The 19,737-nt window shown below is 38.8% G+C and overlaps 1 protein-coding gene across 2 annotated transcripts in view; it reads right to left on the bottom strand.

Moving 5' to 3' along the window:
• Positions 1-19,737, bottom strand: part of Nup93 (nucleoporin 93) — a 111,185-nt gene that overhangs the window by 69,294 nt on the left and 22,154 nt on the right. For both annotated transcript variants that reach the window (XM_069992337.1, XM_069992338.1), the window contains one exon: positions 16,103-16,220. In XM_069992337.1, coding sequence (XP_069848438.1) covers positions 16,103-16,220 — 118 coding nt within the window. The remainder of the gene's footprint in view (positions 1-16,102; positions 16,221-19,737) is intronic.

The raw sequence follows: 19,737 nt of genomic DNA, 5'->3' as shown, positions 1-19,737 counted from the left end.
ATTAAAGCTGATTTTAAAATCTGCTTTCCCTGTTCTGCTCTCTCTACCAGCCTTTCTGTAGGACCACAACGAAAATGGTCTTTAAAAACAATAGGTCCAGCTGGGTGCTGGTGGCTCACGCCTATAATCCTAGCTACTCAGGAGGCTGAGATCTGAGGATTGTGTTTCAAGGCCAGCCAGGGCAGGAAAGTCTGTGAGACTCTTATCTCCAATTAACCACCAGAAAACCAGAAGCTGTGCTATAGCTCAAGTGGTAGAGCATTCACTTTGAGCCCCCAGGCCCAGAGTTCAAGCCCCACTACCGACAAAAACAAACAAACAAAAACAATGGTTCCAGCTATTGCCAGTGACTCATGACTACAGTCCTTGCTACTCGGAAGGCTGAGAACTAGGGGATAGAAGTGTGAAGCCAGGCAGAGTCCATCTCTAATTAAACCAGCAAAATGACAGACTGGAGGTATGTCTCAAGTAGTAGAGCATCAGCAGAGAGCAAGAAAGCCAAATGAGAACTCAACTTCAGTACTGACACCAAAAACAAACAACAATAACAGTAAAAACAACAACAACAAATCCAATCCTCTACCAAACTACTGAGAAGACCAAGTATTTCCATTCTACTACTTTGCCATCTTACAACCTTTGGCAATGCAATACAGAGGTCTAACAAATCCCCAAATCCCCACAGTGATCCTAAACACTGAAGATGTAATGAGGATGGGGTCCACATTATATCCGCTTAGGGTATTTCATAAAACAAGCACAGGTAAAGTGCTCAATTAAAGTGACTGGCAGGTAAGTTACAGAAAGCTGCTCTCAAGTTTACACAACTTGAGAGCAAAAGTGTTTACACAACTATATACTTGGCATTGATTCACTTCACAATCACTACAGTGCTACTTGGCAAATTATCATTTAGAATTTAACCCAGCAATGTGCTCCTGTAAAGCTACCTATATATTAGTAAAAGAGTGAATTTAAAGTGTACTAAGTGAATATATGATACACTTCTGAGGTACACCATAAATATCCTTACATATGGATTCTAAAAGCAAGAGAAAATTGTTTCATAGAATGTACATTGAAGTTGGCATTAGAATAAATGGATTCAAGTATCTGAACATAAGTCATTTGTGTTCATGCCTCACTTTCCTCATCTATAAAATGGGAAAATGCCTCCAGACCCACATGAAACAAAAACACATGTAACCTCAACTGCCTGAAAAAGAAGAGTGTTCTTCAAACCAAAACTATTTCAAATGATTTCTAAAATACAGGCCATACATTTTAATACATTTTCAACTATGCAGACTGATTTAGACATTTCCAACGATATACATTATTCTGTCTCTCTACTTTCTCATGGCATCTGTTGTTAATAGGAAAAGTAAAATCTGATGCCGTTAACAACAAACCTAAAATTCCAACATTCATTTAATAGTGGTGAGGAGAGATAGGGGGAAGTAAATGTAAAGGTAAACAAAATGACAGGAGCTGGGAAGAAAGGCAAAGGAAATCAAGTTAATGAATAAATAAAAACAAGGCCATCTTTAATCTCTCCTGGCTCCTACTGATGGTAGATGTTGTATTTAATATTCTGAGAAACCAAATTTAAGGCCTCTTTTGACATAGTCCATCCATGAATTATTAACACTTGCAGAAGCAATAATAGCACATCCACTCCCGGCAATCAGAGAAGATAATAATTATTAACAAAGATGGGATTATTAATCCTCCACATCCCTTTCCTGTGTTGCCTTCTTTTTCATTCTGCTTTGGGTCTGACTGCTTTTTAGGTGGTGTATTTGAACTATGGCTTCAATACCTCCACAGTGAAAAAATAATAACTGACAAATTGTAAGTTTTGTTTATGTCCATTTTAAGCATCACTGTGACCTTGATAAAGACGATATCAAAACAAAGGTGGCAATAAATTCTTTATGGATTTAAATACTTCAAAGACAAACTGCTTCATAGTCTGATATTACAATTTAAAGAAAAAACAAAAACAAAACTCAGTGTTAGTCACAGGTAGACTGAGTCCAAGTCACAGAGCATCCAGAAAGACGTCTGTGCTCATGGAATCCAATAGGTCTCAAACTGGAGCACCTGGTAAAACACATGGTCGGCCTCACCCCAGGGAAAATGTAAGTCTAGCCCGAGGCCTGAGAATGTATTTCTAACAAGTTTCCAGGTATTACTGGGGTGCTGCTAGTCTAGGCACACTTTGAAACCACCAGCTAAAAACTCATTTCTAGTTGTCAAATATGCTTGGACATGAGTGGAATGCAGAAAGAAATGAAAACTAATCTGAAGTAGAAAATTAATACAGAAAACAGACATGAGGCCTGTAATTCAATTCCCTTACTAGCCCTCAATGAAAAACATAGCCACCTGAAGGGCTCTGTCAAGTATCTGCGGCTTCAATAAAATACTAACATCAATAGTTAACAAATGGTGCATTCAAAGTGGAAAGGTAAACTAATTCACAATTTCATTCTCAAAAGATGAAAGACAATGCACTGTACTCATAACCTGCCTTCTGGAATTGAAGCCCCTTTGGTACAACTAAATATGTACCTATACATATACATATATATGTAAATAACTTTAAAAAAATAGGAAAACCAGTTTCCAGGCCCCATTGCCTATTCTTCTGGAGCAGCCTTTATTTTCTTTGTTAAATCTTTGTTGCAAGCAAACCAAAAAACATGAGAGACACTAATACCCGTCATCATTCCCATCTCTCTCTTTCATGTTGTTTTCAAGCTTGTTTGCAGGATTTTGTTGCTGTTGTTTGAAATCAGGCCCTTGTACTTGTTAAATAGGCTCTCTACAACCTAAGCTATTCTGCCCAGCCTTTTGGGGTTGGATGTTTTTTTTTGAAACGGTGCTCACTTTATGCCCCGGCTGGTCTGGAGCAGGCTCCTGCAATGCGTGCTTCCCTTCATTGCTGGAATAACACCATGTCCAGCAATTGGTTGAGATGGAGTCACAGAAACTTTTTGCCTGGACTGTCCTTGAACTGCAATCTTCCATCACTGCCTCCCAAATAGCTAGGATTAAGGTCCGTGTTGTTTTTTGTTTGTTTTTTTTTTGGCAAACCAGGGTTTGGACTCAGGAACTCATGCTTACTAGGCAGCTACTCTATTGCTGAGCCACACCTCCAACCTAGATTTTCTACTTCCTAAGTATCTGGTCTAAACAGTTCAACATTCCCAAAATGGTGGCTGTTCCAACTTTGAGAAGCAATATGGCAGTCTAGAAAGTACACTATAAGCTGGCACTTGTGGCTCATGCTTATGAGCTACTCAAGAAGCTAAGATCTGAGATTTGTGGTTTGAAGGCAGCCCAGGTAAACAAACCCAGAAAATCCTATTTCCAGTTAACCACCAAAAACCTGGAAGTAGAGGTATGATTCAAGTGGTAGAGCACCAGCCTTGACCAAAAAAGGTAAGTGAGAACTTAAGGCCATGAGTTTAAGTCCCAGTTAAAAAAACAAAAACAAAAACAAAACAAAACAAAAAACACATACACAGCAAAGGAAAGAAAGAAATAACAAAGGGAAAGAAAAGAGAAAGTTCACTGTAGAGCCATTTTCCAAATCTTTAGTTCTCTTTCAAACTATCAAATTTCCCAGTTTGTTTTCTTGTCAGCTCACTCAGCCTCAACTCAAAAGGTAAGCCAGACCCTCTGTCCCAGTCAAGGGATGCTCAGGTTATGATAGAAGAGGATAGTTCTTTGCACCTGATTACTTTTTCTTCATCCACTTTCGAGCCCCAACCCAGCAACCTCCATAAGCAGGACTGCACACTAGCCCCCCAGTTAAGATTCAAATCTCGACTAAAATACCTGGTGAATGCCAAGGGTCACTTACATGGAATGCTTAACAGTGACCACTCTTCCACACTCATCACCACCCCTTTTCAGTTCTCTGCTTAGCTCTCTCTTCATAGTTCTACATGCTTTATATTTATTTAGAAGAGCCAGCTAGTCAATTTGCATGATGACAGGTGTTAATGTTCTGGCAAATCCCCACTCCTCAGTTTGATACTCTCTCCTAGAAGTGAATCATCATGCTCTACATAAATTCTTTCCTACATTCTAATGTACACAGAGTTGAGAGCTCTGACTGTGCCTTTAAAAACCAAATACACATAATACCCTTAGACAGCCAAATCATATTATATGATACAAGATTTCAACATTCCGGCATGCTGCCAGAGCTTAATGGCCAGTTAGACACTAAGTAAGGAAATGGGTCTGCATTAAACCTACAAATAAGTCAACAATCAATAGAGTTAGTATTACAGTAAAAATTTGATGTGCCCTTTAAATTGCTTCTAGCATCATCCTTCTAACCCTAGCTCAGCTTCTTCAGAAACAAAACAAAGATGATCAAGCAAGTTGAACCCAACCTATTTTCACAAGAACAAAGCCATGGCATTTAGAAACTAAAAACTGCTTAGGATTTCACAGAAATCCTGTACTGTGTACCTGTAGGGCAGCAAACCTGAGAAATAATAGGCTAAGCTTTGGACAGTAAATTAAACTGACAGCTCAGCAAGCAGAAAACTATAGCAAGAAAGCAAGTACCTGGAGGATAAACGGATGAAGCAGCTTTGGTGTTCCAATAAAACTCACCTCCCAGCAAGTGCAGCAGGAGTTTGTATCAAGGCTTAGAAAATGTGCTCTAGCTTTCCCCTCAATCAACATTATTTTACTATGAAGCTTATGTAAATACTAGCAATGTCTACCACGTTTATTCCAAAGATGGTAGAAGAATGTTCCTACCTCTGGGCACTGTGGATTTTTTACTCTTTATTTTGTTCTAAATATACAATCAATTAAGTTATACTACTATTTCATACTTCCTTTCCTCTTTTAAATATATCCTGAAAATTCATTCCTTTATAAAACCATCTTATCTTAGTCTACAAATAAAATTTAAAACCTGGGGGCTAAGAGCATAGTACTGAACTCAAACCATCAAAATGGAGATGAAACCTAATACCTAGCTTCTGTACACCTCAGGTTCCTTATCTGTGAAATGAGGTTACCACAAATATCTGCCTCACATTACTTACTGGGAAGGTTAAATGAGGAAGAGCAGAAAGTGCTTAGTATAGCATCTAGACATAATAAATGATCAATAAACCTCATCTATGCCTCCTTGATGTTAGCTGGTGTTAAACATAACACAGGAATTTAAACTTGCCTTTGAATTACATTTCCCTACTCATGAGAACAAGGAGAGCTGAGCGCCAGTGGCCTGCAATCCTAGCTACTCAGGAAACTGAAATCTGAGGATCATAGTTCAAAGCCAGCCCTGGCAGTTCACAAGACTTTTTTCCCCAAATAACCATTAAATAGTCAGAAGTGTAGCTTTGACTCATGAGCAAAAAAACTAGCAAAAAACTCAGGGATGGTGTCCAGGCCTTTAATTCAAACCCCAGCACTAAATGAATAAATAAATAAATGTAAAAAAAAGAGAGCAAGGAGGGAGGCATGCAGGTAAACATTACTACTTAAACTCACACTATACAAAGTACAGACAAAGGAATACCAGTCTGTCAATGGTTTACTTCTAGTCTGCAGCAGGTAAGTATAAAAACTGAGGATAAACAGAAATGCATAGCAGTCTGACAAAGTAATTTTATAATCTAATTTTTAAAATGTTTCTTTTTTTTCTTTTGGTCGGTCTTGGAATTTGAACTCTGGGCCTTGGTCGCTATCCCTCAGCTCTATCAGCTCAAGGTGAGCATTCTACCACTTGAGCTACAGCGCCAAGTGGTTTATTGGAAATAAAAGTCTCATGAAGTTTCCTGTCCAGGCTGGCTTTTAATTGTAATCCTCAGATCTCACCCTCCTGAGTAGCTAGGATTACAGGTGTTAAGCCACCAATGCCCAGCTCAATTTATATTTTGCATGTCTTTTATTTCCCTTTTCCTAGTTTTGTTGTTGATGTTTGTATTTTACAAAAGTGTATCTCAGTTGGGCACGGGTAGCTCACACATATAATCCTAGCTTCTCAGGAGGCTGAGATCTGAGGATCACAATTTGAAGCTATGTAGCCAGGAAAGTCTGTAAGACTCTTATCTCCAATTAACCACCATAAAACTGGAAGTAGTGCTGTGGCTCAAGTGGTAGAGCACTAGCCTTGAGCTGGAGAGCTCAGGACAGTGCCCAGGCCCAAAAAAAAAAAAGTATTTCTCCATCTAAGACAAACCAGCTTAAGTAGCACTACTCAGTAAAAAGCAGCTTTTGACTAAATAACACCACCACATTTCCCCAGTACTAAAACATCTGGAGCTGTTCAGGACCTCATCACAGGATCACTGTCAATGTCAATAAACTTCCAAGGATCCACCAGGCTCTGCTCAGTCTGTCCTGCTGGGACAGACTGACATACACTGAGTCAGAACCTTACAGGGAAGGAGAGAATACACCCAGAAACTATCACATCACTGTATTTTGACTCATTGAGCAAATCAATATATCATAACCTTTCATGGCTGTTTCTACCTATGCAACAGCATTTTAGAAAGACAAGGGAGGAAGGAAGGAAACTCTCCTCTACATCCTTTTGTTGATGCAAAGAAAAAAAAATTAGGCATGAGAAATAAAATTCAGCCAGCAAATCTACATACCTGTTTACATTCTACTAGCCTGAGTCTCCCCTCTGCTTTATAAATTAAATAACCAGTCCTGTTAGTTAGAAGACAAGAGTTCTTTCTGAGCAATGCTCTTAGCAGCTGTGTCACACCCAGTCCTGCTCAGCAAGCAGCCTCTGCTGCAGGGCTTCAGGGCTGCCGTTTTTCTGAAAAGCACAGGCAGAATTTTGCTGATAGCAACTTGGCCTCATAGCCACTCCACAGTGAGAAGCAGGATCTGGCTCTTTCATACTCCAGGATGATTAAAGTGGCACGTGCACCACTGCTGATCTTGTGATCATGGCAGACCAGAGGCTGTCAGAATCAAGGTCCTTCATCATAGTGTGGGTACCATTCAACCTCTCCATATCCAAAGAAAGCAAAATGCCCAGGGTAAACTTATAGATAGGTCGTGTCACCAAAGGATGCTGCCCCTTTACTTCCCCAGCTTCTTTTTCAGGTCCTCATCAAACAAACAACAAAACAAAAGCAAGTGAAACGGTCTAAGTCCCTTACTCCAATTCTTTGCATACTGTGTATTTGTAGGGGAGACACTTGAAACGTGGGCCCCAAGTTTTATAACTAAGAAGCTATACTTTGCAACTATCCCTCAAACAAAGGAACCACACCAGACTGCAGTCCTAGAGAGCTCTGGATCGAACACTCAAACCGGAAATAAGAGATCACAAGGTACTGCGGCAAGCAGATCAAAGTGGTCAAGGGCTGCCATCTGATAATGCCATCTACAGTAATGCATTCAATATTCGACAAGGTTTTATCCACCATTTAAATCACATCTGCTCAAGTATCAAACAGTTCAGCAGATTTAAAAAAAAAAAAAAAAGGCTCATCTCTGGTTACTGAAACCAAGCAATTTAAGGATGCCCAGACTGAAGATGACAATATATGTTTCTCATCTCCAGAGTGCTGGGACATCAATAGATATCGGCAGGTTAAAGAGGGAGGGAGGGAGGGAAGGAGGGGATGACTCAACTCCAGTTCAAAGGCACAATGCCAATAACTGACAGACTCTACTAAAATGTTAGATAAATATTTTAGTTATAGCTTGCTCCAAAATACTCTTACAGAACCATATCAACTTTTTTCTGCTTCAAGTTGGTAATTGATATTCTCTTGCTCAATACAGGATATAAGAAACCTCTCAGAAGACCAAAAAAAAAAAGGCTCCTGTCATTTCCTGCTTGCTCAGAACGCATTCAGCATCCATTTACTTGCCTGTTCTGAAAGCCTTACATTGGGAAGTGTGAGTGGATAAATAAAATGACTGGCATCTTATATCCCTGGTTTACAAAAATGCAGTTTGTTACAATTTCCAAAAACCCAGTCTTATTTCAAAGTTATCTGTTTTAATTCCATTCACGGAATACTTTCATGTAATTGCATGCCACCAAGCCACAATTCCTACCTTTTCTCTTATCACAAACAGGCAGAAAAAAAAAACTAAATTATGTCAGTTCTTACCACAGCAATCAGCATTAAGCAGCCTAATTAAGAACACAAAAGAGACAATACATTAGGCTGCTTGGATGAAGACAGTATTTTATTTTTTCCTGGTTTTTATCAGCCCAGAGACTTATGCTGGGTTGGGAATGAAAAAGAACAGCAAATGTTTCTATTCAGGTTGGTGTGGACACCACTTTGTTCACCCAGGAACAAGTCCTATATAATTATTATCCCTGAACTATAACAGGTGATACAGACAGGCACATCTTTTTCACACACAGTTCAGCGACATCCAAATCAGCATAAAAAGAACCTACTGTTCCAAAGAATTACTCTCTAACCAAAAGACCTTGGGTCCAGTGATTAGCAGATTCATTTGCAAGTGAGCTCAATGGCTGTGTTAAATCCAGGATAGACAGCTGTTACAAGCTGCAAAAGGTTAAGTGGCAAATACCCATTCAAGTCTTGTACAAACTTAAAAGGTTACCCTGAACCTACCCTAGCTAGCTCTCTTAGAGGGATATAATAAAAAAATTACACATATATTACATAATACACATAATATAGTTATATTATAATAATAAAAAGGAGGATTATAAAAAAGCAGATTAATAAATGCAAATGCTTACCTAGAAACTCTCCTATCATAGATTACATGGAACACTCTCATATTTTTATATTATGTAAAAACATCTATGATAGAGCAGTTCAGGGTCCATAGCCAATCAATTCAAAATTTCTAATCATCCAATTTAGGCTACATGACCATTCAATGCAGAGATGCCTGCTGAAGCACATTAAGTGCAGAAGATGGAAGATAGGTTTATTTTGCTAGCATGAACCCTTCTCAGAATTGTTATACAAAGGCACCACTGGCTCACACCCATAATCCTAGCTATTCAGGAGGCTGAGCTCTGAGGAGTTCAATTCAAAGCCAGCTCAGGCTGGTAATCTCCAAGTAACCAGCAAGAAACACTGGGCTGGAGGCATGGCTCAAGTGGTACAACACCAGCTGTGAGTGGAAAAAGATCAGTGAGAGTGAAAGGCCCTGAGTTCAAGCACCAGTCTCAGTACAAAAAAAAAGAAAAAAGAAGAAAAGTAGTCCTAGAAAGCCAGGCGTGGGAGTGGTAGCACATGCTAGCACTCAGAAAATTTAACACAGGAACCAAGTTTGAGGTCAGTTTCAACCACACAGTGAGACTGTGCTTTAAAAAAGGAAATGTCCTAGAATTAAGATACTGTCCATTCAGATTGCACCTTCCTTCAACTGATTCAAACTAGGGAATACTTTTCCTCAGTATTAATATTTAATAGTAATATTCCTAAAGAAGCTTCTTAATAGCACACTAATTATTCTAGGCTACTCTACCCCTCTTCCCAACAAACTGCCACAGTTCCCTGCCAACATCTTACCCCTATATACAAATTCATAATTGGTGAGCGGCACCTCTAACTTTCCTTTTCATTGGTCTATGTACTGCATTTGGGCAGTAGTACCATAATTCTCAAGATAGAAAATCAAAACGTGCCTAGAATTAACTATTTTGTCATAAGGGATTACAACACTATTAATTCATTTTTTTAATTTTTTATTATCTTTAAGTGGTTGTATAAGGAAGTTCCCGTTCTACAAAACATTATATGAACATAAAGTATCTGATAACATTGTCACCCATCGCTCCTATTAATTCATTTTTATATTTAGTCCTTTAGTTTTTTTTCTCACTATTTAAAAGATAAATTAAAGGCTAGGCACCAGTGGCTCATGCCTATAATTCTAGCCACTCAGGAGGCTGAGATATAAGGACTGCAGTTCAAAGACAGCCCAGGCAGAAAGTTTGTGAGATTCTTATCCCCAGTTAACTACCAAAAAAGCCAGAAATAGGGCTGTGTCCCAAAGCGCTAGCCTTGAGCAAAAAGCTTAGGGACAGTGCTGAGGCCCTGAGTTCAAGCCCCAGAACCAGCACAAAAATAAGTAAAATGAAATAAGAGTGGTGTGAACATGCTCTACATTTCCAAGAACAGAAAAATAAAAGAATCCTGGGGCTGGGAAGGTGGCTCAGTAGTAGAGTGCTTGCCTTGCATGCTTGAGGCCCTGGGTTCGATTCCTCAGCACCACATAAGCGGGAAAAAAAGCCAGAAGTGGCACTATGGCTCAAGTGGAAGAGCACTAGCCTTGAGCAGAAGAGCTCAAGAAGAGTTCAGACCCCATGACCGGAACCAAAACAAAACAAAAAGAAAAATAAATAAAAGAAAAATAAAAGAATCCTATATAGCACCAAATTATCTCTGGCTACTCAGAAAAATGAGGAAAAGGAGAAGAGAGAAGAGGAAAAAAGAGGGGAAGGGGAAGGTGAAATGTAAGGGAAACTGTGGGGAGAGGAAGGGGATAATGAATGTTTTATTAATGATATAGCATGGTAAGCAAAACAGGCTTTTAACAGGTTTTAAGTATCACTGCACCATTAAACTTACATATGATATATCAGGTTCCTTAACTTTAATTTTCTAATGGCTATTTATCCTTTGTTTAAGAATTCTTTTTGTCTTTACTCATGTAAAACAGAGCTTTGGACATAGAGTACAAGCTGCACCAAGTACCACCACCACCACCACCACCACCACCACCACCACCACCACCACACACACACACACACACACACACACACACACACACACACACACACACACACACACACACACACACACACACACACACACACACACACACACACACACACACACACACACACACACACACACACACACCTAGCATATTATATTTGGAGGCTATAGGGAATGGAGATCAGAGAAGAGTATCAAAAAAGTTAAAGCTAAGCAAAGTCTAACATCCTAGACCGAAATTAAGGTTTGGATATTCCAAAGGGGCTAAAGAAAAGTAGTGCGCAAAAGCCTAAAGTATAAAAGAAAAAAAAGAAATGCTTCAAGCAAGAAAACACACATACACACAACTCTTCCTACCTTGGGAAAGTATGTTATTTAGTCTTACCTATAATTATTCTATGCATTTAATACTCTATAAAATATAGTTTAATATGCATTAATACTATGCATTTAATACTATGCAAAAAGCAGGTTATTTCTAACTGAAAAGCATCTCTATAACAATCTCTCAAATATTCTGCAGATTGTTGAACTGTTTTAAGAATGTAGCTACTCCTAAACTCTAGAATCAGACATGGTTATCAATTCCATTTCCCAAAGGCCTAAAGAGAATGCTGAGGATTACAGAGACCCAATCTTTGGTTGAGGCCTGAGGTCACTGGATCAACTAGCAAAAACCTATCTTATCCCAACATTCACAGTCCATACAGTTAAAATGGAGTCACTCTGAAGATGTTTCGATAAGTGATAGCAGAGTTTTAAATTTTCTGGAACTGTAAGTATAATAGGTTAAAGTGTGTTTCCTCAAAAAATATAATCAAGCCCTAATCCCTGGTACTTGTAAAGGGGATCTTATTTGAAAATGGGGCCTTGCAAATGTAACTAAGCTAGGGATCTTGAGATCATCCTGTACTTCAGGAAGACTGGTAGCCTAAACAAGGGAAAAGAAAGGTAGATTTGACACAGGAACAATTTGTGAAGCTAAGGAAGAGGCTGGAATTATGCCGACATGAGCCAAGGAACACCAAAAGCTACCAAAAGCCGGGAGAAGGCTTCTCTCCAAGAACTGTTGGAGTGGTACTGCCAACAGCTTGGTTTAAAATTTTTAGACTCTCATACTGTGAGAGAATAAATGTCTGTTGTCTTAGGCCATCAAATCTGTGGTAATTTATTGCAGCATCCCAAAGAATGTAATGAAGTAAGTTCAGCAATAATATCAGTGCTCTGGTCCAGTGCCATTTGGAAATATTATAGTTTAATGTTAGGAAGCTGCAGCTGCCATTTTTATAGCTTACTTAAGCTATTTCTACACAGCCTTGTTGAAATATACAGATAATCTAGTGAAAACACACAAAACACAAATGTATTGGGTAAATTTACACTGTTATTATATAACATTCTTGACATGCGAAGTCTATTCAGGTCATTATAAAGATGTATAATTCTCAATATTTTTTTCCTCCAATGGCAAAAGTGAGCAGGTAAATCTTTGTAAGAGGACTCCCACCAAGTACCACAAGGTCACTTTGAACAAATTGTCCTCTATCACACAAGCACATAGGCCTTCTTTATGATCATTTCCAAAATATAAAATCAATATACACTTTTCAAAAATTCTACTAGTATCATCCAAATGTATATTTAAATGGGTTTTGAAAACATTACTGCTGCTGGGCACAGCAACTTTTAAAAATTGCATTCTTAATGCATGCAAACACCATTGATTAGGACAAACAAATAGTAACAACAAAAGCCCATATTAACTTCAAAGTACATTAGAAAAACAAGAAAATATAATCAATGCTTACTAAATATAAAAGGACAATCTATACATGTCAAAATGCCTTTCCAAGCTTATAAGTAACACAAATGCTGACCAGTACTAAATCCTGAACAACATCTGTCAAAGGAAGCATCAGTAGTTCTTTCATGTTCAGTACTTTAATGATCTTATAAACTGACACATTTCACTCTGATATTCAGCATGTTGGATTAGTCTTTAGATTCATCTAAAAAAAAAAGACACTGATTGAAAAACAAAAGTTCATACACTAAAGTCCATCAAATGTTAATTCATTAAGCCTCTAAAATAAAAAAGGACATTTAGATGGTATGTGGCTTTTTTAAAGACAAGCAACTGAAAATGTCCAATTTTACTCTTCTTGAAAAACCAAAAGTATTTTGAAAAGAATTAAAAGGAAGACTATTCAGTGCTAAGGATGATTCGAGCCAACCTGATTCTCTTACATGTGGCTACTATACTTCAAGCTAGACATGATACTATTACTGGATACTTACACAGTTTAAATACTGATCAAGTGTACTACAAACAATTTTTTTTTTTTTGTCGGTTGTGGGGCTTGAACTTTGGGCTAGGGCGCTATCCTCTTCAGCTCAAGGCAAGCATTCTACCCCTTGAGCCACAGCGCCACTTCCGGCTTTCTAGTGGCTAACTGGAGATAAGAGTCTCACGGACTTTTCTGCCTGGGCTGGCTTTGAACCATGATCCTCAAATCTCAGCCTCCTGAGTAGCTAGGATTACAGGTGTGAGCCACCGGTGCCTGGCTCTATTAATAAATTTTAGTTAGCTTTATTCAAGTCAAAAGCTTGAACTTTTATACTACAGCTATAATTTTAAGTATTTTATCTTTTAAGTCAAAATTAGCACTTGGAATGACAGAAGCAGGAGGATCTTTATCCAAGGCCAGCCTGAGCAATTTAGAGACCTTGTCTCAGTAAGACAAAACATAAACAAACAAAAACTCTAGCAAGTCTAGACCACATTTTCAGGTCTAGTTAATAACTGTAGTTAACCAACTTCTCTTGGATAAATCATTTTGCATTTTGAAAGATACTCAGGCAAAGTCCAAGTAAGAGGTGAAATTTTGAAATGGCATCTTTAGTCTTGAAGTTTAAAATTTTTTCTACACAGGACCAAAACTCAGAACCATATTTATTACAAATTAAGAAATTCTCTTTGATGTGACTGAATGTACATTGCTAGAAAGCCATCTAATGGAGGGGGAGGGGGAAAGGGAGGGCACGGATGGTAAGGGGAAACAAAGGAGGAGGCAAGAATGCTTGATAAGAAATGTACTCATTACCTTGTTCATGTAATTGTAATCCCTTTGTTCGGTATTTTCACAATTAAAAAAAATCTTATATTAATAATAAAATAAAGAAAAAGAAAGTCATCTAATGAGTCTAAGGAAGGTGTTCTTGCTTTAAACAAAACAAAGAGATGACCATTATGACTTAATATACATAAACCTGTGAATATCTCAAGGTTAACAAATTCGAAGATACTGTATCAGAAATGCATGAAGTACATCAATGTTGCTGAGTATTCCAAACAGGTATACCAAGAATGCCAAGGAAAATCTAAAACACCAGTTAGTTTTTCAAATAAACAACTTCTTGGGCATTTTCAACATTAAACACACTCAAATAAGCCACAAGTGGTGGTAGTATGTGCTGCAGCCTCTGCCCCACCCCCATGAGACAGAATGATCTTAATTTTGAGGCCATCCTGGGCTATACAAGTGTAATTCTATCTCAAAAAAACCAACCAACCACTCAGCCAGTGATAGTATCCCCTAAAATACATGCTGATTTTTCTAATTCTTTGAGACTCTGTCCCATTAAATTCTAGCTTATCACTGTTGTATTTGTTAACAGAGCATCAAGCAATTGCACTGGAGGGGGAGACTGACTAAATCTTTTCTTTTAAACATTTAGTATGCATGCTATTTAAAGATTATGGAAATGAGAAGGCATCTGTAAATTGACAGGCAAATATGACCTAACATATAAAAACTGGGCAAGGAAATAAACGGAGCAAGGAAAATAGATACTACTAATTTCCACGCTTTGGGAAAATCCACTAGAAAATAATATCTATAATCTTAACTCTAAATTCAAAGTACAGGTTTCCAGGTTAAAGGGATGGCTCAAGTGATAAAGTACCAATCTGGCAAGCATGAGGCTCTGAGTTCAAACCCCAGAACCACCCAAAAAAAAAAAAAAGTATAGGTTTCCAAATCAGAATGAGTATAATAGAAACAAAGGCATTAGATTGTCCATAATGGTTAATGAGAAGGGTCATGGAAAAGAGTATTAATTCAAATTACACTTCAAACTGGGTGTGGTGGTAAGCATGTGTAGTTCTAGCTACTCAGGAGTCTAAGGCAGGCAGATTGCTTTGAGCCCAGGAGTTTGAGGCAGACTGGGAAACACACCAAGATTCTTCTCCTCCAAAGAGTATATCAATGAGGAAAAAAAATAAATAATGCCTTATATTCCTAACATTCTAATATAAATACAATGCTCTAATTCCTCAAAACTAAATGGAAATCAAGTATGGTAGCATATGGCTATAATTCCTGTTATTTGAAAGGCAGAAAGAAATAAGAGGATCCGGGTTCAAAATCTTACCTCAGAAAACAAGGTAGGAATAGTGGCATTCTATATCCATTACCTGGGAGGCTAAAGGGAGTCAAGAGGTTGGCTGGGCAAAAGCAGAGAATCCAAAGCCCAGTACCCAGTGCCATTAGGACAAACAAAATTAAATGGACCAAGAGTTTTTCCAGCTTCTGGCGGGATTAAAACAGCTATCATATACTAGTAGAATATTTGGTTAAGTGAGACTAGAGTGTTCTATAAACCCATTTCCTGGTGCCACTAATGCAACCAAATGCTTTCTGCTTCCTGGAAATCACTGAGTAGATTTCAGCAAATTGTGCTCAAGTTTCTTCCAACTCTTTGCCAATCAATACAAGCAAGATGTAAAAAAGAAATGAGACAAATAGTAAAATCATTTGAGCTCTAGTAAAGACAACAAAAGAAACTTACAATTAATATCTGTACCTTGGATTGGACCCAATAAGTAAGAGGAATCTGTTCTTTTTTTTTTTTTTTTTTGGGGGGGGGGGTCCAGTCATGGGGCCTGAACTCTGGGCCTGGGCGCTGTCCTTCAGCTCTTCAGCTCAGGGCTAGCACTCTACCACTTGAGCCACAGCACCACTTCCAGCTTTTTTCTTTTTGCTTATGTGGTACTGAGGAATTGAACCCAGGGCCTCAGGCATGCAAGGCAAGCACTCTACCACTGAGCCACCTTCCCAGCCCCAGGAATCTGTTCTTGTACTTAAAATTATCTAAAAGGTGCAGCCACACAAAGCACTCTGAAACTACCCCAATGATCCTCCCCACCCATACTTCCAAACTGAGATCTCCTGTTCTTCTATCTAGAGCTGAAGAAAAGTAACAAAGAAAACTAGAATCCCAGCATTACTTGGTGTACAAAGCCCACAACCGTCAGTCTTTGTTATGTGCTTAGAGCTCTACCTGCACCAGGCAGTCCTTACCTGAATGTCTGTGTCCTTCACAGGCTCAAGAGGCTCAAAGGTAGTAGCTGCACTTAGACTTTCCAATCTCTGGGAGATATGGGATATGTCAAGTCCTCGAGACCCAAGAAGAACTGACCTGTAGGGAACATAGGATAGGAAGACAAAAGTGAGGGGAAAGGTGGGATACAGTCCATCTAGTAGTTTCATTTCAAAGTTTTCTATCTTGGAGTGGTCCCAAGAGAGGGTATAACATGGTGGTAGTGAAAATTCACTGCAAAACTTCCTATCTAGGGCTGGGAAGGTGGCTCAGGGGTACAGTGCTTGCCTTGCATGCATGAGGCCCTGGGTTTGATTCCTCAGTACCACATGAACAGGCAAAGGCAGAAGTGGCACTGTGGCTCAAGTGGTAGAGCACTAGCCTTGAGCTAAAGAGCTGAGGGACAGCACCCAGGCCAAGAATTCAGGCCCCACAACCAAAAAAAAAACAACCTTCCTATCTACTGTTCAGATACTTTTATATTGCTATTTCATACTTTCCATCTAACAACTGGAGTAACAGACACCACACTGAGAAAGGATTTCCCATTAGTAGTTGTATCACACTGCATTTGGTAGTAAAAGAGTTCCAAGTTCTAATCATCCCTGAAATGGAGGGCCTTGTCTAGAATAAAATAATTACAGAACCATAGGCTAAGCAGCTTCAAGTACTTTATAATAAAGAAACCATGAGCTAATTGTAATTATTCATCTCCAGTTTCTTTTTTAGCAGTACTGAGATTTGAGCCTAAGGCCCATCCCAAGCTTGCCAAGTAACCACAGTTATACACCTGAGCCATTCCTCTGGCCTTCACTCTTCCCATTTTATAGATGAGAGAAGCAGGGTGAAAAAAGGTCAACCAATTCATCCAAAGTCACAGATACAGATAGTAGCAGAGCCAAGTCACTTAGTCCTAGAATACAAATTCTTTTTTTATGTCAAAAAATTATCTTTATAATTTAGATGGGGGAGGGGGGAGGGGTTGGAGGGGGGGTGTAGCTGAGGAGGTGGGAGGGAAGGGATGGTAGGGGAAAAACAAAGGAGGAGGCAACAATGATGGATAAGAAATGTACTCATTACCTTGCTCATGTAACTGTAACCCCTCTGTACAGTATTTTCAAGATACAAAACTTAATTAAATAGAACACAAATTCTTAACTGCCATCCAGTATTTATAGCTTTTAGAAAAGGCATATACAGAAAAGCACAAAACTTCAGAAGCTTCAGGAGTAAACAAGTCCAAACTTCATTCATTAGAAACTAAAGGTTCAGGGTAGTTAACAATTTTCTCAAGGGCAGTTAAACCAAAATCAAAGGATGGTTCTCTATAAATTCTCTTCAAAAGCCATTAAATATTTTGGCAAGGCTCCAGAAGCCCATGCATGCAATCCTAGCTACTCAACAGGCAGATTATACCTACACCTATATCTAAATCTATATATCGTATCTGAGGATATGATTCCAAGCCAGCCTGGCAGGAAAGTCTGTGAGACTCTTATATCCCATTAACCAGGGGGGGAAAAAAAAGGTGGCTCAAGGGGTAATGTTCTAGCCTTCAGTGAAAAGGCGAAGTAACAACAATACCCAGGCTTTGAGTTCAAGTCCAAATATTAGCAGCATTCAAGAGGCAGGGGGGAGAAGAAGTGAGGGAAAAGGAGAAAGGGAAAAGGAGAAAGGGAAAGGAGAGAGGGGAAGAGAGAAAAAGGGAGAGAAACAAACCTGAGGAAGTTCAATTTAAAAAAATTTCTTTTGAACCAGGTGTACCTTGAGTTCAAGTTCCAGGACTAGCACACACAAAAAAATTCTTTTTAAGACAGTCTTTTTGTGTAGTACGGGCTGACCTCTAATTTGAGATGCTCCTGCCTCAGCCTCTTACTTAAGTGCTGGGGTTACAGACATGTCACCATCTATATCTGGCTAGTTAATTTGTGTGTATGTGTAGTAGTGAGGTTTGACTCACAACCAGGCAGGATCTCTACCACTTGAGCTACATCCCAGCCCTGAACTGTTGTGTTTTATTGTTTTTCTGTTTTTATTTTTTTGTCAGTTGTGGGGCTTGAACTCTAGGCCTGGGCGATGTTCCTGAGCACTTCAGCTCAAGGTGAGCGCTCTACCACTTAAGCCACAGCACCACTCCTGTTTTCTGGTAGTGAATTGGAAATAAGAGTCTCATGGACTTTTCCTGCCTGGGCTGGCTTTGAACCGTGATCCTCGGATGTCAGCCTCCTTGAGTAGCTAGGATTACAGGCATTAGCCACCAGCGCCTAGCCCTAGATTGTTTTTGAATTATGATTTAATATTTTTAAAAACTCACTAACAAAGTGTGTGTTTACTATGAGTAACAGAAGAGTCTAGAACATTTCGCGGCACATGGAATACCTTTTGAGTATGACCCAAGACTTTTCTTCCTGAAATAACAGCCTTCTAGGAGAAGAGAAAGGATTTCCTATTATCAGCTATACCTGTAAATAATACAGGAATGGGGCTGAGAAGGTGGCTCAGTGGTAGAGCGCTTGCCTTACATGCATGAGGTCCTGGATTCAATTCCTCAGCACCACATAATAATAATTAATAAAGAAAGAAAGAATATAGCAATAACTCAGGCTCACCCAGAAGGTTCCTCCTGCAGATTTCTGCCTCCATTAAGTCAACTATGATGCCACTGCTAATGACACAGCTGAGACTACTATTGTTTGGCTACAATGCCAAATGATCCTGCTGCCCTCTTCTACCAATCATTAACTTGTCTTATTAATACACCACTTCTCCACACCAGTTGTACATTAGAATCATCTATATGACTTTCCACACAATGGTTCTTACCACACTTGGGTGAGGCTTTATAGGTACTAGTATAATGTCTTCCTCCTTTTTTCCTAACAGTTTTACTGTCATATTAATCCATATACAATTCACCAAGGAAAGTGTACAATTGTATACTACAATTGTAGTGTATTAATAGAATTATACAGCCAATTTTAGAATATTCTCATTACTCCAAAAAGAAAGTTCTATCCATGAGTAGTGCTTGTTTCCTCCAAAACTTCCCTCCTGAGACCCTGGCAACCATTAATCTACTTGCGTTTTCTACAGGTTTACCTATTCTAGGCACTGCACATAAATGGATAATATGATATAGCCTTTTGGGACTAGCATCTTTCACTTAGTATAATGATTTCAATGTTCATCTATTTGGGGCATGTATTAGTACTCTGTTCCTGTTTACTGCCAAATAGTATCCCACTGCACAACATATACAGTCATTCATCATACTGCTATGTACAAGTTTACGTGTATGTATCTTTTCATTTCGCTTGGATCTATGTCTAAGAGTAGAGCTGTTGGGTCAAATGATAACTCTCCATTCAATCTTTTGAGTAACTGTCAATATTATTCCAAAGCCTCTGTCTCCTGAGTATTGGGATTATAAGCATGTACCACCAAGTCCAATTCAATTTAATTTTGATGAGACTTTCAGTACAGTGTCTAATAACTTGTCTTGGATAAGACTGATTATAAATAACAGATCATCACCACATATGCTTCTGCCCAAAGAGTTGAGAACTCCAGAAATTTTGCTTTATCCTTATTGTTTGCAAATGCACAAACTAGATAT

The sequence above is a fragment of the Dipodomys merriami genome, unplaced genomic scaffold, assembly GCF_024711535.1.
Source record: "Dipodomys merriami isolate MVZ:Mamm:240054 unplaced genomic scaffold, mDipMer1.0.p SCAF_41, whole genome shotgun sequence".
Lineage (NCBI taxonomy): Eukaryota > Metazoa > Chordata > Mammalia > Rodentia > Heteromyidae > Dipodomys > Dipodomys merriami.
This window is presented reverse-complemented; position numbering and strand designations above follow the sequence as displayed.